The 15770-nt window shown below is 49.5% G+C and overlaps 2 protein-coding genes and 1 non-coding gene across 3 annotated transcripts; 2 read left to right on the forward strand and 1 right to left on the reverse strand.

Moving 5' to 3' along the window:
- Nucleotides 1-56: 56 nt before the first annotated feature.
- EMG1 (EMG1 N1-specific pseudouridine methyltransferase) lies at nt 57-6830 on the reverse strand. Its single transcript, XM_028533050.2, has 6 exons — nt 6613-6830; nt 1542-1643; nt 1289-1430; nt 874-932; nt 647-796; nt 57-330 (listed from the first exon to the last, which is right to left on the reverse strand). The coding sequence occupies exons 1-6, from the start codon at nt 6778-6780 to the stop codon at nt 217-219; spliced, it is 735 nt and encodes a 244-aa protein (XP_028388851.1). The 5' UTR covers nt 6781-6830; the 3' UTR covers nt 57-216.
- Nucleotides 6831-7006: 176 nt separating this feature from the next.
- Nucleotides 7007-11669, forward strand: PHB2 (prohibitin 2). The gene is made up of 10 exons (XM_028532892.1): nt 7007-7296; nt 7435-7519; nt 7820-7899; nt 8782-8966; nt 9300-9429; nt 9531-9634; nt 10063-10140; nt 10519-10595; nt 11097-11102; nt 11310-11669. Exons 1-10 carry the CDS (start codon nt 7170-7172, stop codon nt 11335-11337), a joined length of 900 nt encoding a protein of 299 aa, XP_028388693.1. The 5' UTR covers nt 7007-7169; the 3' UTR covers nt 11338-11669.
- On the forward strand, nt 9703-9969 carry LOC114514292. Its single transcript, XR_003686012.1, has one exon. It is a non-coding gene; the product is annotated as a small nucleolar RNA U89 (small nucleolar RNA).
- Nucleotides 11670-15770: the final 4101 nt, after the last annotated feature.

Consider the following 15770-nt stretch of genomic DNA (forward strand, 5'->3'; position numbering starts at 1 on the left):
CACACCTTTCCCTGACCATTAAAGACTAAGTCTAGGGACCCCAAAGAACAACCAGGTTTGCAAGAACAGTGTTTATAAGATAAACAAATGGCAAATATACAGCCTGGCTTCCACTAGCCCACAGTCCTGGTGCAGGAAGGTCATCCTCCAGCAGTGCGCTGGGGGAGTCCAGGGATGCAGTGTCAACAGTCTGCATTTCAGAACAAGGTCCTATCGTCAAATGACCCTCCATACTTCTTCAAAGGCTGTGGTAAGTTTTGCACAGGTGAGGGCGGCAGAAAGGGGGTAGTTACTGATGGACACCATCTTCTCTGTATACTCCACACTGACCTGAGGAGAGAACAGTTCCGTCAGCCAGCTGGACCACTGTAACAGGTTCAGTCCTCCTTTAGGGCAGGAATGTTGGGCTGAGCTCCTATTTCACAGTGCTGTTTAATACCAAATTCACACACAGGATGGAGAAGCTTTAGCTTTGACGGTTGCAGTCCTGGGGCAGGTTAGGGAACCTACACTTATTTCCAGCTTTGTCCATACCCTCCATTTCCTAACTGATAAGGACAAGGATCACCGAAATACTAAGTGCTCCAGGAGTTCTGTAGTAAGCTTTGGCTCTATGAAGAATCTGAGAGTTGAGCCCAGACCTTACCTTGCCATGAGCAAAGGCCCCCACCACAAAAACAATAGGGTCACTGCTGGGCACCAACTCTCGCACATCACTGACGACTGGGATGGAAAAGGAAGTGCCAATTTTCATACATCCAACTGGGAAGTGATCTGACACTGGATTCTTAATTACCTAAAGTGAAAGAGAAAAATGAGCCCCAAAATCATTCTCAGAACCCTACCTCCAATCAGTAGGTGTCCACATCTCACCTTCAAGAGCTTCTGGGGGCCATCAGCTGCTCGAACACTGAGTTTGTGTAAAAGCTGAACTAGGGCGGAAATAAAAACATGCAGAGCTAGATGGAGAGAGACCACATTTCTGCCCGGCGATCTAACCAGAAAACCCCATAGGTATGGTGGGCTCCACACGTCCTTCAGAGCTGTGCTGCACTGCTAAAATGTCACGAACAAGCAGTTGTCAAGCACATGACTACTTGTGTGCTGATAGGTTGATTCACACTCCTTTTTTTACTCAGCCAGGAACTCATGCAGGCTTTACCGCTACACATGGAAAGAAATGAAGGGTCCACATTCTGGGATCAGCTATGCTCCCTCTTTCTCCCTTCTTTCTCCCTTCTTTACTCCTGCCAAGTGTATTCTGAACTTTAAGTCCTAAAGATCTCACCCATGAGGCCACAAAAACGGTCAAAGGTTCTGGGAATTCGAGTCTGGGGGTTCACTTCGATCAGCACGTTCTTCTGTGTATGGATATAGACCTGCAGCAAGCCAGCACGGTTCAGGGGACTGTCCATCAGCATCAGCAAACTCTGAGGGAGGCAGACACCGAGGCACAGTTAACAGTGAAGAGAAGTAACATGCTGCTGTTTCACCTTCCACGGAAAGGCTCAAGAGGATGTGAGCTCTGTCCCTGGAGTTACCTGGTGAGCTATGTCTGGTCTCACTTCCCCAGGGTCCCGTCCATTCTTCAACAACATAGACTTGTGTTTGTCACAGTTTAGTAGCTCATATGTCTTCCCTACCTGAAGAAGAGGGAAATGACAGAGAACAATATAAGCTGCTTTTACCTAGCCCAGTGGTTCTCAAAGTGTGGTCCCCAAACCAGCAGCAGCAGCATCTGGAAAACTGTCAGATTCTCAGGTTCACGCTGGAGTTCCTGAACCAGAAACTATGCAGGTGGGGCCCAGCAAGCCCTTCAGGGGTTCGCTATGTGGCCACATTTATCCTCCCCTCCCTTCCCCTAACCCTCCTACCATAACTGATTTTAGAGGGAAAAGGAAAGAAGGCACAACCTGTGATTTCAGATTATTTAAGCTGGATGTACTTTTAAAACCTGTGGCTATTAGACAAAGCTGGTGAGGGATTCTGGAACCAGGTGGAGTAAGGTTAATGAGCAAGGCTGAATGCTTGTCTACCACAGGAGCACTGTGATATGCTGGGCAAAACACACATGATCATTACCTTCCGTTTGCTTATACCAAATATGCACCAAGTGAAGAGCTGCAAATCTGAGAAGTGTGAAAATTCTAGTGATGCAGGAGGTAGTTTGATCATGGAATACTTGTCAAAAGAAAAATTAATAAGAGGGGGTTGTTCCTAGTTCTAAGATGTGTGAGCAAAGGGCCCTGGCTGGTGTGGCTCAGTGGACTGAGTGCGGGTCTGCAAATCAAAGAGTCACCAATTCGATTCCCAGTCAGGGCACATGCCTGGGTTGCAGGCCAGGTCCCCAGTAGGGGTGGCGTGAGAGACAACCATACACTGACATTTCTCTCCCTTCCCCTCTAAAAATAAATAAAATCTTTTTTAAAAATAAAGAGAAAATTAATTTTAAAGATATGTGAGAAAAATCAGAAATTTGAAGAAAGAAAATTATGCTGAAAAAGTGAGAACTGAAACATTGAAGGGCCATGAGTACATATGAAATTCTTTGTAAACTGCAGAATCTCCAAGTATCCTGCACAAAGAAATCATTCTGGAATAACAGGGGCATAAGAATGACTGAGAAATATTATCCTGGCAACTCTGCGTATACTGGAAAATTTACCAGGTAGAAGTTTGATACTAAATATCTGTCTGGATCCATCTGTAGCAGCTAAAAGAAATAGGTATAAATTGTAATTTTGAGTCCTAAGGAGCATAACATGGTCAGTAAAAAGTGTAAAAACATATTAATAAAATACAAATACAGATTTCGAAAGGCTAAGTTTTTATGTACCAATAGAACATTTTATGTCTGACAACACCTTAAGACATACAACTCCAAAAACTGGGGGAAGAGGCATGTGGACTTTTAAATTGAATAACTGAAATAACAAGAGTGTCACAAAGCACAGAGCAAGAACAAAGGCCAAGAATTATGACCACAGACACTCTTAGTTAAACAAGAAAAAGACTCTCTTCAATAAAAGAATTCAATTTTAACCCATTAGTAAGTTATAGCCAGAGTTTTTAATGAAATAGAATAGAAAACATCAAAGTAGTTCACATGTAGTAACGTAAGTGATGGTTTATGAAAGTTGGTTTCATACAGTTAAGTGTGGGTATTAGCTCACAGTGTAATTTTTATTGTGGGTTGTGGTTAAGCTTGAAAACCACTAACTAAAATAATCAGAATGCATATCATGTGCATTCACTTTCTATAATAGGTATTGGAGACACAAGAATTTTTAAAGCCTTATTCTCTGCCCACATAGACCCTTCTAGTGGAAGAAACAAGTAGTAAACAACCACATGACTAATTAACTCAAATTGTGATAAACATGAAGGAAAAGTAAATGGTTCATTAAGGGATTATAATAGGACTGATTTATACAGAGTCATTTCTGCCAGGAATTAACATTTAACTTAGTAATTAAATAGTGAGCAACATAAAAGACTCAGTAACTTCTAAATAAGTGAATGTTAAGTAGGAATTAAGGAAGCAAAGAGCTGAGTAAAGAGAGCTTCCAGTTAGAGAACATCATGTGCAATGGCTTTAAGATACAAAAGAACCTCCTGCCTTCAAAGAGTTTAAAGAAGGCCAATGAGCCTGGAATATAAAGGGCCCTGGCTGGTGTGGTTCAGTGGATTGAGCACTGGCCTGCAAACCAAAGGGTCACTGGTTCAATTCCCAGTCAGGGCACATGCCTGGGTTGCAGGCCAGGTGCCCGGTGGGGGATGTACAAGAGGCAACCGCACATTGATGCTTCTCTCTCTCTCCTGTCTCCCTTCCCCTCTCTCTAAAAATAAGTAAATAAAATCTTTTAAAAATAAAGATAATGTAAAGTTTGATGCAGCATGTACCTTTACACCTTGGTCATTACAAAGAGAAGGCCCAGTGAAGCAGTCCCTGCCCCCAGGTTTGGCAGTGAAGGAGCTGAAGTGAACCAGACAGGCTGAAGAATACACCGAACAGGCCCAGATGAGACTGGCACAAGCAAGACATACCAGCACAAGGAAGGCATAAGATAACGGCGCGGAAGATTTCAATCAGCTACGAATTCTGTCACCCTTGGAGTACCATTAATGACAACTTGGCCTAAATTTTTCCAGAGCATTGTCTAGGAATTTTAATGTGGTCATGACCTTTTCAACTACTGTACTTTGCCCTGTATAATGCACTCCCGTGTGTAGTGCACACCCACATTTTTTGGTCCAAACTTTCAGGGAAAAAAATGTTTTAATTTTTTAATTCAATTTTTTTATTTATATTTAGAAACAAAACTGATTATCATATTCCAGAGTATTATTTTGCAAATGAATATCATTATTTCTTTGTAGAATTACACTTTTAATGCAAAAACATAAAAGAAAAATATTCATATAGCTACAGAATTAATATTACCCATGTATAATGCAAATCCTTATTTTTCCCTCAAAAATTTGGGCACAAAAGTCAGTATTATACACAGCAAAATACAGTACTTAATAGTTAACATGGAATCAGTAACAGTAATAACTAATTCCAAGTGACAGACATTATTCTAAACCCTTTACACATATTAACTCCTTTAATCTTCCCAACAACGCAGTAACATGGGTACTACTATCATCCCCAAGGAACACAGGAAGACATGGAGTGGTTAAGTAACATTCAGAATTAACAGGCTGGAAAGATAGCAGGCAATTAAGTGAGGGATGAATATAAGAGCCTATAATTAGGTTAGAAATATCAACCACAGAAGAACACGAAAACAGATGGGGGGGCAGTGTTTCTAAATTGCAAGCTTATTAAAGTGCCATAGTGGCTAAGGAACAAAACATGAAAAAGAATCACAAGGTAGATTACTATGGAAATGTACTACCTTTAAATGTGCTACTTTTTCATTATATTCTCCCTGTGAAGTATGAACCTCTGCTTTACAAACTGAGGACAAACTGTTTTCAAGACCACACACTTACAGTAAGTATAAGAAACAAGATTAAAATCCAGTCTGACTTCTAAACCAGTGCTATTTCTTCTGGACCTACTCATAGAACAAATTCAGCTCTAAACTGTAAGAGAACAAGAAAGTCAGAGGAAATGGGAACACAGCACAAAGTTCTAGGCCAGAATGGCTAGATCATTTGGGAAAAGAGCCAAATGATAGGTAAAAATAAAAATGTTAAATTATTAAATGATCATCTGAAGCAGATACTAACACACAGAAGGGTGACAATAAGCATCTTTTATAAAACAAAGTCCCCACGAATAAAAGGATGGGCCAACTATGCTACAGTAACCACCTTTCTCCTTCCCTAGTAACTTGTGGTGGGATTGAGGCAGGAGACAGCATAGGAAGAACTCTGAGACTGCAATACTGTTACTAGCCAGCATATAGCACCCTGGTTGCCAGGAAATGCCTTTTACCAATCAGGTAGAATAAATAGTAAACCGAGGCAGGGAGGAAGGAGACAAGTCTCACATGCTAACTCAGCAGTCCTGAGCCTGGTCTGATAATATTGCCAGGTGTTCCAACATCACAAGAAACACTAAGTTAGTGAGAAAGAAGGGAAGTCCTTGAAATTCTATGTAGCATTACCACTATCTGGGAAAGAAAGCCTTGAAACTGTGCTTTCCTCCCAAGGCCTGAATATGGGAGAGGGTCCCCGGTGCCCAAAGAGCGAGCCCATAAAACAACTTTGGTTAAATGCCTACCTCTGGTAACTATCTGTTTCACAAGGGAGTCCCTGATGCTTAAAGAAAGAGCTGATAAGTAACTTTGGAAAGTGCCCCAATTTTAATTAACTGCCTCCTGTCACGTATTTGTTTTACAACAAGATGAACAAATGGGGTCTGGAGCCCCACACATACCTAAGTTGGGGTAGTCACATTCCCCCAAGAAAGCAGGCACCATAACATTTACCCGTTAATCAATATGTAACTTTTTTTCCCTCCTATCCCACCAACTATATAAGTCGTCAGAACAAAGGACTCTCTCTCTCTCTCTCCCCACCCCCACCCCCGGGGCTCTGGGGGTTCTTGGGCAACAGGGGCTCTGGCCACCTGGCTCCAGGCTGCGCAGGGGCTTGCCACCCTGGTCTTCAGCGGCTCTTGCTTTTGCTGCCCTGCTTTGCCCTGAAACTTTGCCTTTCACCCCCTATTCTACCCAGTCCCATTCTCTTCCAGGGGAATGGGCCACTAATAAACTGATTACATACTACTAGATTTGCTGATATATAATTCTTTATATGCGTCAGCAAGAAAAACCAGGTCTCTCCCATCAACAGGATGATGTGGGACACAGCCGTGGACGAAACTCCCTTCCTGTTAGATGACTTAACACCACAGATTTCTGGTTAATCAACTGGAGGCAAGAACGTGACAGCTGCAATGTGATTCAAGAAGGTCAGAGAAAAACAACTACTGCCAACATAGGACACTGAATCAAAACATAAGTCAACTAAGCCACTCTTCCTCCAAAAGCGTATTTCACTTCTCGGCTTTCTCCATCCACTCTCAGCCTCGCACCCTCATCCCATAAGTCCATTCTATCGCTAACACTAGTTCTCCACTTTCTCGTCCCACATTACCTTGACTGTCTCCAGACTGGCCCCTTCCAGCACCACAATGAGCCTACGGCCTCCCATCTTGCTTCCCGCCCCAAATCGGGGCCGCTTGGGCTCCACAACATCCCAGTCCCGTTCCTGGTCCTCACAGCGACGCTCACGAGGCTGGAATCCACCACTGGGCGCAGCCATCTTACAACCGGAAATTGTGTTAATATCCTGAGATTAGAAACACGCTTTTCCTAATCGCAAACCTACTTCCGGCTGCCATTTTGAAAGTGGGCGGTTAGAAATGCCGCTTGTTTGCTGTCTGGCACTACCGAAGTGGCTCTGGGAGGGCAGGGTTTCAGAGAGAGGCGGGACTTCCTTATGCGCAATTCCTGTGCGCGAAATTCGGGTCCTCCACAGACCCGGGGGCGGGGGGGAGGGTTTAGGAGGGAGCGCACTTCCGGTGCCCTTTCTCCTGCGAGCACCTGGGCCACAGACCCTCGTGTGAAGAGTGCTGTTTCTAAACTGGAGTGGGGTAGAGGCGGGCCGGCACCCCCTCCTGACCTTTGGTGTCGCCGGCCTCAGGATCGGACATGGCCCAGAACTTGAAGGACTTAGCGGGACGGCTGCCCTCCGGGCCCCGGGGCATGGGCACAGCGTTGAAGCTGCTACTGGGTGCCGGCGCCGTGGCCTACGGGGTCCGCGAGTCCGTGTTTACCGGTGAGCAACCCCCGCCGCTCTCCGGACTCCTCCCGTCCCGCCGGGTCCCCGCGCGCACTCAGCCCCTCGCCTCACCAGGGGGCTAGCACGTACTCTCCAAGCAGCAACCTGGCCTGATCTCCACTCCTCTCCCCACAGTGGAAGGCGGGCACAGAGCCATCTTCTTTAATCGGATCGGTGGCGTGCAGCAGGACACCATTCTCGCCGAGGGCCTTCACTTCAGGTAATGGCGGGCAGAGCGGATTGACCCTGACCCTTCACCCTTGAACGCCGCCAACCCACCAATGGCCGTAGTAGTACGTTCTACGGATTCGGCTCTGGTCTTTCCACTCCTTACCCCATCTCCCAAGACAGTGGGTGCTGCCCTTAATTGCAGTAGGACATAAATGTTGTTCTCTAAACAAAGAAGAGAATTTTTCCTAGTTTGTGGTCATTAAGAGGAGAAGCAGGCCAAGAAACACGTGAGGAAAAAACTAATGAAACTGCAGTCTCCCAATAACTGTATCTGTTCCCTCTCCTCCAGGATCCCCTGGTTCCAATATCCCATCATCTATGACATTCGGGCCAGGCCACGAAAAATTTCCTCCCCAACAGGCTCCAAAGGTAGGTTTGGACACTGGGAAGCCACCAACAGATGGGCTACCTAAAGTCTGTAAGGAATCCTGGCAAGACCCCTAGGGGAAGATGGTTGTGTCAGAGTTCTTGGGCCTTGGTTTTCACATCTGCAAAAGAGCTGGAATAAAAATAACTGCTTCTGGTGTTAAAGTAGAACATTCTGGACACACTGTGTGTGTTTAAACTTTCTTAACTTTTCCTGTCTCCTAAGGTAAATTCAATGAGAGTACTTTTTGTTCTTTGTGTTATTCACTGCCTAGATCAAAGCCTTGTTTTAAGGCTTTCTTTTTACTGCTTGGCTTACTAATGATATCCATGGGTACACCATGTCCTGGGGACACTGGTGCTCCTGGTTCCTCCTAGACCATATCTGGAAGCTGTGCCTTGCACATTCCCCAGCCCCCTTCACACACAGACATGCACACCGAGGCAAGTAGCTCCCCTGTAATATACTCTTGTGCTGTTTTTAGTGTAGTCACTTAACATTCCCTAAATCCTAGGTCCTGTGAGTAAAGAATGTATAAAAAACACAGTCCTCATCCTCAAGTCCTGATAACCTAGTAAAGAAGACAAGTGGTTATGTTAAAGCCTGAGGTAGAGGTTGCACATAGTAGAGTGGCAAATAGAAAAAGAGGGGTTCACTTTATTGGTAGAGGGGTTGTGGATAGAGAAGACATCACGGTGGACGGAGGAGGTTTTATTTGACCCATGCCAGGTCACTTCTGGTCAGCCTGATTACTCTCCGCTCCAGGGGAGTTCCAGGCTGAACGACATCACGTGGAGGAGATGGTGTTCGGGGAAGGATACTAGGCTAAGAGGCCGGATGAGGCCTCCGTGGCCTTGCCCAGCCACTGCTGATCTCACTCTTAGACCTGCAGATGGTGAACATTTCCCTGCGAGTGCTGTCTCGACCCAATGCCCTGGAACTTCCCAGCATGTACCAGCGCCTAGGACTGGACTACGAGGAGCGAGTGTTGCCGTCCATTGTCAACGAGGTTCTCAAGAGTGTGGTGGCCAAGTTCAATGCCTCACAGCTGATCACCCAGCGGGCCCAGGTTGGACCCAGCTCCCATCACCGTCTGCATAATGTCCGCATTTTCCTCATAGGGCCCAGGGCACTGACTATTAGGAAAGGCAGCTTATTAGAAAAAGCTTCTGACCCCAGTTCCATTTCTAGCTAAAAGCTGCACTGATGGCCACTGTGAGAGACGAGAGCCAAGACTAGAACTCAATAGATCCTAAGAAAGGGTTGGTGAATTTTCTGCCTTATTCAGAAGATCTGGTATTCAGCTGGTCACAGCAACACACCTTCCTTTCAGTTCTCCAGCCCCTTCTTACCACCTCTCCCTTCCCCTCCCCAACCCTCCCCTCCTCACCCATCCTCGCAGGTGTCCCTGTTGATCCGAAGGGAGCTGACAGAGAGAGCCAAGGACTTCAGCCTTATCCTGGACGATGTAGCCATCACAGAGCTAAGCTTTAGCCGAGAGTACACAGCTGCTGTAGAAGCCAAACAAGTGGGTGAGTTCCCAGAGGAGTAAGTCGAGGATTTCTGAGAATGCAGGAGGGGTTTGGGGTTCCTGACACCTCACATTTGTGACCTCTTGACTGTCCCACCACAGCGCAACAGGAGGCCCAGCGGGCCCAGTTCTTAGTGGAAAAAGCAAAGCAAGAACAGCGGCAGAAGATTGTGCAAGCAGAGGGTGAGGCCGAGGCCGCCAAGATGATATCCTTCTGCTGGAGAGATCTGGGCTCACCCCTGGGGCACCTCGCTTTCCTGTCCTCCCTCATGGGCTGGCTGATGAGACTAAGGCGAATGCGATTCCGTGCTCTCTGATTCTTGGCTCTCTGGGTGGGGGGAGGTTTCAAATGGGATCTGAAATCTTAGTGGGGTTCCTGAGCTTGGCTCCTCACTGTAAGACAGATCAATAGCACTGCTGGCCTCGCCTCTGTTCCTGCTGCTACCTCCAGTTCCTGGCAGCTACCTGCAGGGGGGCCCACAGTTGAGAACCAAAGTAAGACTGGGCACGAGCTCCTCTGAGCGCAACCTTGGATCTGACAGCCCTGAGGAGAGCTAGAGTGACGGAAATAGTAAGGATGGGTCCAGGGATTGAGACCTGGCCTTGTGTGAACCCTTAACCCCACCCTGCTCACCTTGGAGAAGCACTGAGCAAGAACCCAGGCTACATCAAGCTGCGAAAGATCCGGGCAGCCCAGAACATCTCCAAGACGGTGAGTGTGAGAGCCCAGTACCCCTCACAGGGCTTCCTGGAGACTGAGTGTTTTCTGTGGAAGCACGCCGAGGTGAAGTCATTGAAGTCATGCTCCTTCAGGTTTCTACACAGACTGGCTTCTCTTACACTTCCCTTCATCAGAAACAATTCCATGGGTTCCCTAGACCTTTAGTTCACACCTCTGTTATGGTACTAACACGATCACAGTTACTTGCTGCTCAGGATCATTGTGTGAGGGCCGAAACCACATCTTTGTCATTGTTGGATCCCTGTTCCTAACCCCCGTGTGTTCAATCAGTGGTTATTGAATGCGAGGATAGGAATTGAGGTCTTCTTTGCTTAACACAAGCATCTGTTTTGTTTTCCTGCCCCGTAGATTGCCACATCACAGAATCGTATCTATCTCACTGCTGACAACCTTGTGCTGAACCTACAGGATGAAAGTTTCACCCGGTGAGAGAAGTGACCTACACAGTGGGGTGTCACAAAGAACATGGGATCTGCATCGGCCACTTGGGCTCTGGAACCTGTTAGTTTACTCATAGGACCCTTGAAAGACACCATTTCTCTGAACCGAAAGATAGAAAAGTATAGGATACTTGAATCTCACAATCTAATGAGAAGGGGATTATTTGTGTGAAAAGCACTGTAATTGTCGAGTTTTGTCTTAACTGAAAAGCGGTGAAAGATGCTTACTCAGGTCTCACGCAGGAACCCTAGCATTGCTGCTCTGGGGCATGGAAGGGTGCTAGGAAAGGAGAAGAGAGGAATGGCAGTGACCGAGAGAACCAGCTCTTCCTTTCCAGAGCCTGAGATTCTTGGCTTCCACCCCAATTGTCTTTTTCCCTTGGGAGAAAGGGGGGGTTTTAGACCTAGGTGGGGCTGAGCTGGAAATCACCTCTGCATCTTCTTTTTTCTATGTTTCCTGTTCACCTGGTGGCCTGGTGTCCACAGGGGAAGGTAAGTTGTCGGTGCACCCTTTGTTCTGGGAGGTCTTGCAGCTCATCTCAGGACCTTCCTTCTCCCCCACCAGCTAACCTTTCTCACCTCCCCATACACTCTTAATCAGGAGGGAAGGTGGTGGAGGAGGGAGGGCCAAGAGACTGTTCCTCTCACATTCATATCCCCTAATGTCGCCTGTCTCCTTTATCCATCTCCTTTCTGCAGTGACAGCCTCATCAAGGCTAAGAAATGAGCCTAACGACCAAGATCTCCAGCCCCAGAGAAGAAATGGAACTGTTTCTGCCCTGGTGTTGGAGGAGCCCGCTTAGGGATCCAGCACACCCCTCCCTGCCCCCAGGATCATGTGACGCCCCCCTCTGCATCCGTCCTCCTAGCCCTTCTCAGATGAATGAAGACTGGCCCGTTTTCAGGGGGATGACTTTCCTCCTCCTGTGCTAGCCAGGGTTGTTGGGACAGTGTGTGATTTCTTAGTGATTTCCTACAGTGTTGGCTCCTCTCTCAAGGTTGGGAGGCGATAAACACCAGCCCAGGAATTCTCAATAAATTTTTATTACTTAAGCAGAAGTCAAGGCTTCCTGTGTCTGAGCTGGGTTAGGGAGGTGCGCATGCGCGCACTCACACAACACTCCTGAGTCTTCGTCTTCGCCAGCAGGGGGCGCACAGACTCCGGCTAGGGCATTTGCGGAATAACAGGCCTAGGCCCTGCTGCTCACCCTGGAAGCCCAGCTGCACTTTCGGCCCCATCCTCCCTTTAAGGCTGGAGCAGCTGTGGGTTTGCTGAGCTAGACCAAAAATGTGATGACGCCAGCAGGAGCTGCTTCCTTAGTGACAGGGTTCCATGCAGCTGTGGGTAGACCACTCATGCCTATCAAGGGTTAGGCCCTGTGGGTTGTGTTACCTGCTGTGAGCTACCCCCACTGCCAATTTCACAACCCCCGGGGTGTGAAGGAACCCATGTGAAACGGGGCTCTACCTGCAGAGATGAGCTCATCACTCCCACAGCTCGAGCCCCCTGACAAAACGTGCCAGTTTTCAGTCCCTACTTGAGCCACCTCCTCTTCCCAAGACAGTCCCCACTGAAACTCAAGCACCAGAAACATGAAGTCACTCCTGTACCTGATGCCACTACAGGCCAATTCCCATCCCTTGTCCTTAAGAAAGACAAGCGTTTGGAACTGAAAGAGCACTGGGGGCAAAAGCATGTACAGGAATTACAAAGTGGTAGGGGAGGCGGCGAGTCTCACAGGGTGGGGACTGGGTTCATCTTCAGCTTATTAGATTTTTGGAGAAGGTAGGTTGACTTGTCCCTGCTCTGCAGGTTGACTGTCATGAAAGGGGCAGGGAGATGAGGCAGCTGGGGCAGCCCCACTCCTCAGGAGCTGGGAGCCTAAAACGAAAGCGACAAAAATAATGGGCCCTGGCTGGTGTGGCTCAGTGGATTGAGTGCCGGCCAGCAAACCAAAGGGCCACCGGTTCGATTCCCTGTCTAGGGCACGTGCCTGGGTCGCAGACCAGGTCCCTAGTTGGGGGCGCACGAGAGGCAACCTCGCACTGATGCTTCTCTCCCTCTTCCTCCCTCCCTTCCCCTCTGTCTAAAAATAAATAAACAAAATATTGTTTTAAATGAGCCAAGTAACCTGAATCAGTCTGCAACAAGTACCCATCCACACTTTATTTTGTTCTTTTCCCAAGGCAGGAAAAGTAGAGGTTCCTGGAAAGCAAGTATGTTTTCAAATCCTGCTGTGACCCTGGAGGCAGCCATTTTGTCTCTTCCCCATTGTTTCCCTTTTCCTAGTGATTTACACCCCCGGCCACAGGGTAAAGGTCAGAGGTTGTTGGTCAGAAGGCCTCCATGGTCTTCAGGGCTCCCTGAAGGTCACTGCCGAGGGACCCGGCCCGGGGGCCATCTTTACCAGACAGTGTTAGGAGCTTCACAATTAGACCATCCAACACTGTACTGGAAGATGGACCCAGAGCCGGTCGACACGCAGCTCCAGGCTGGAGCTGACCAGTTGCTACAGGGACCCTGGCCACAGGCCAGGAGAGGTCTCTTGAGAGTACATGAGCCAATCCGAAGCTCAAGGTCTGCCGTGGGTTCTGGATCCACCAGATGACAAATCACTCCAGGCTGGGGGAGGGGCTCGGAACCATTGTGTCCCTTGAGTGGGCAGCTCGCCAACCAGGAGCCACTCTGGTTGCAGCACCCTCCACTCAAGATGAAGGGATTCCGGGGTGTGCGGGGAGCTTCAGGAATGGGGGGTGGGTGGCTGCAGCCTGCTGAGGGCCTGAAGGAAAAGATGCCGCTGACACAGGGGCAGGGGCCTCCATCTTTACCCGGCAGTATTAGAGACTCCCAACCAGCACCCAAACACTGCTGGGTAAGACGGGGGCCCCCACCCAACCTGCCTGCCTCTAGGTCAGGCGGTCCTGGGCCCAGGCTCCCTGTGGAGAAGCTGCAGCACCCTGGCTCCCTTCCCCCAGCCACCCGAGTCCCTGAGGACACTTCCGGGTGAGCCCTGCAGCCCGCCACCAGCTCCACCCTGAGGAGTGGACCCACTGAGGCCCAGGCAGAGCTTCAGCAGCCCCCTACCCACCTGTTCTCCGCCTCTGAGCCCTTTCCCCGACCACCCGCATAGCCTGCCCCAGCCCCCACATACCAATTCACGGGCCCTTATCGCCCCTCGGGTAGTCCCCAGCTCAGCCTCAGGACCCCTCTCCCAGGGCCTTCCCCAGGTCAGCAGGCCACCTGCCCCACAGGGAGTGAGTGCTGAGGAGAGGACGGGAGTCAGGCCCAGCTTTCGGCCGCCGCCCTGGCCTGCACTCTTCCTTCTTCCTTCTCCACCGGCAGGCAGCGCAGGCTCCTCACCTGGGCCCCGCCCGCCGCCCCTGCCTGCGCACAGGTGTGTCCTCCTGCCATAGGCTGCCCCCCCACTGCCTTAACCCCTTGCCTCCCAGCACCAGCCCACGCGCCTCCTCTGACTCCCAGCCACCTTAGTAGGCCTCACACCATTTCCTAGCGGCGTCCTCTCACTTACCTGCCGCCTCTGCCCCCAGGCCTAGATCAGGGAGACTGGTCGGTCACCAGAGGGACAAAAGAAAGGGCTGTCTTTGGGCCCTTTTGCCTTCCTCCTTGGCATCTCCCCACAGCCACTCCAGCCCCCAACTACCTTCTCCTTCTGAGGTCTCTGACCATGCCCTCTGACCCTGCCCTCTGACCCGGAGAGCCGGAGATCCCTGCGATTAGCTTGGTAGGTTCCGGTTGTGCTAGATCTAATGCCCCATCTGTGCTGGGCATCCCTGTCCGTGGAGGGCAGACAGGCCCCCGCATGGCGCCTCCCTGTCCTTGGCCAGCCCCAGCGTTGGGGTGCCCGCCTCTGCTGAGAGGCCCGAGCTGGCCAGGAACGTCAGTACTGACCTAGACGACTCAAGTCCTGAGCGGCTCTCCTTCAGCCCTCACAGGCTCAGCCCCTGCAGTTGCCCCTCAGGAGGGGTGACCGGGGAAACTGCTCTGTTCTCCAGAGGGACCCAAGTCAGACAAGCTGCTTCCGGACCCACCTTATGGCTCTGGATCCAAGTCCCAGCCCCGGGCAGCTAGCCCAAGGGCGGTTAGAGGGTGTGGAGCCTACCTTTCCTTTGTGCAGCTCTAGCTGGGACAGAAAGGGCGTTGCTGGGAGAGGGGCCCTGAGGCCCACAGGTGATGGCCCCACCCCCCCACCCCCTGGAGAGCCTTAGCTCCAGGGAGCTTATTGTGTTGCCCAATCTGAGGTCTCTCTCTTTCTCTCTCTCCACCCCTGCCCCCTCCTTCCCTCCCTCTTTCTCTCCCTCCGTCCTTTGTTGTCTTTGCATCCTTCTTAATACCTTTCTGTATTTATTTTGTTTGTGGACTCTCTGGGTCTGCCTCCCCTACCCTTCTCCTAAGTTCATCATCACACGCCCAGCACGACCCCAGTGCCTGTGACTCAGTGGATGCTCTAAAGAGAAAGTGCATGCTGAATGAAGGACAGCCGACATCGCCTCAGAAGTGTGCCTACTCCTGAGCATGCGCAGTGAGGGGGGGCAGGACTCCCACAGGCTTGACTCCCCGGGAGTTAAAAATAAAGCCTTACTACAAGGAAGGAATCACTGGTAGCCCACTCTGGCTGGACACAGGGAAGGAAGAGGAGACAAAAATAAAACTGATCAGGAGCATAAGGGCGGCGGCGGCAGTCCCAGTGGAAAGGAGGAACAGGGGTCTCCTGCGAGCACCAGGAGCCCGGAGAGCAGAGGAAGAACCGGAGGCCCTGCGCCTCCTGGACTGGGTCTTCTCAGCTCTCGGACCTAGAAGTCGGCGCCAGGGCTGTGTGGCTGTGTCCCACTCAGGTGGCTGCCACTGCATCGCCATGGCTGTGGGCTCTGAGGCCAGACAGCCTGCGTTGAAATCTTAGCCTCCTGCACAATTCTCCTGTGACCTTGAGCAAGATAGTGAATCTGTGCCTCAGTGTCCCCTGCTGTAAAATGGGAATGATAGATATCTAGACTGAATGAATAGGTGTAGTCTTTTAAATAGTTCCTGACAGGAGCATTTGAGATCTTGCTCCTTGGTATATGTGGTCAGTTTGGCTCAAATAAACTCTTATTAAGAGTTATATATATAGACAGAGATATAGATAGAGATATAGATGATAT

This window comes from Phyllostomus discolor, chromosome 2 (genome assembly GCF_004126475.2).
Source record: "Phyllostomus discolor isolate MPI-MPIP mPhyDis1 chromosome 2, mPhyDis1.pri.v3, whole genome shotgun sequence".
In the NCBI taxonomy this organism is placed as follows: Eukaryota; Metazoa; Chordata; class Mammalia; order Chiroptera; family Phyllostomidae; genus Phyllostomus; species Phyllostomus discolor.

What these genes read in the sequence shown, in the direction of transcription:
- EMG1 (XM_028533050.2), bottom strand. Translation starts at nt 6,780, where the DNA reads ATGGCTGCGCCCAGTGGTGGATTCCAGCCTCGTGAGCGTCGCTGTGAG. An exon ending in GACCAGACATAGCTCACCAG is followed by an intron (nt 1,431 to 1,541) that starts GTAACTCCAGGG and finishes TGCCTCCCTCAG; the next exon opens with AGTTTGCTGATGCTGATGGA. An exon ending in GGGCCTTTGCTCATGGCAAG is followed by an intron (nt 331 to 646) that starts GTAAGGTCTGGG and finishes TTCTCTCCTCAG; the next exon opens with GTCAGTGTGGAGTATACAGA.
- PHB2 (XM_028532892.1), top strand. Translation starts at nt 7,170, where the DNA reads ATGGCCCAGAACTTGAAGGACTTAGCGGGACGGCTGCCCTCCGGGCCC. An exon ending in CTCCCCAACAGGCTCCAAAG is followed by an intron (nt 7,900 to 8,781) that starts GTAGGTTTGGAC and finishes TCTCACTCTTAG; the next exon opens with ACCTGCAGATGGTGAACATT. An exon ending in CCCAGAACATCTCCAAGACG is followed by an intron (nt 10,141 to 10,518) that starts GTGAGTGTGAGA and finishes CCTGCCCCGTAG; the next exon opens with ATTGCCACATCACAGAATCG.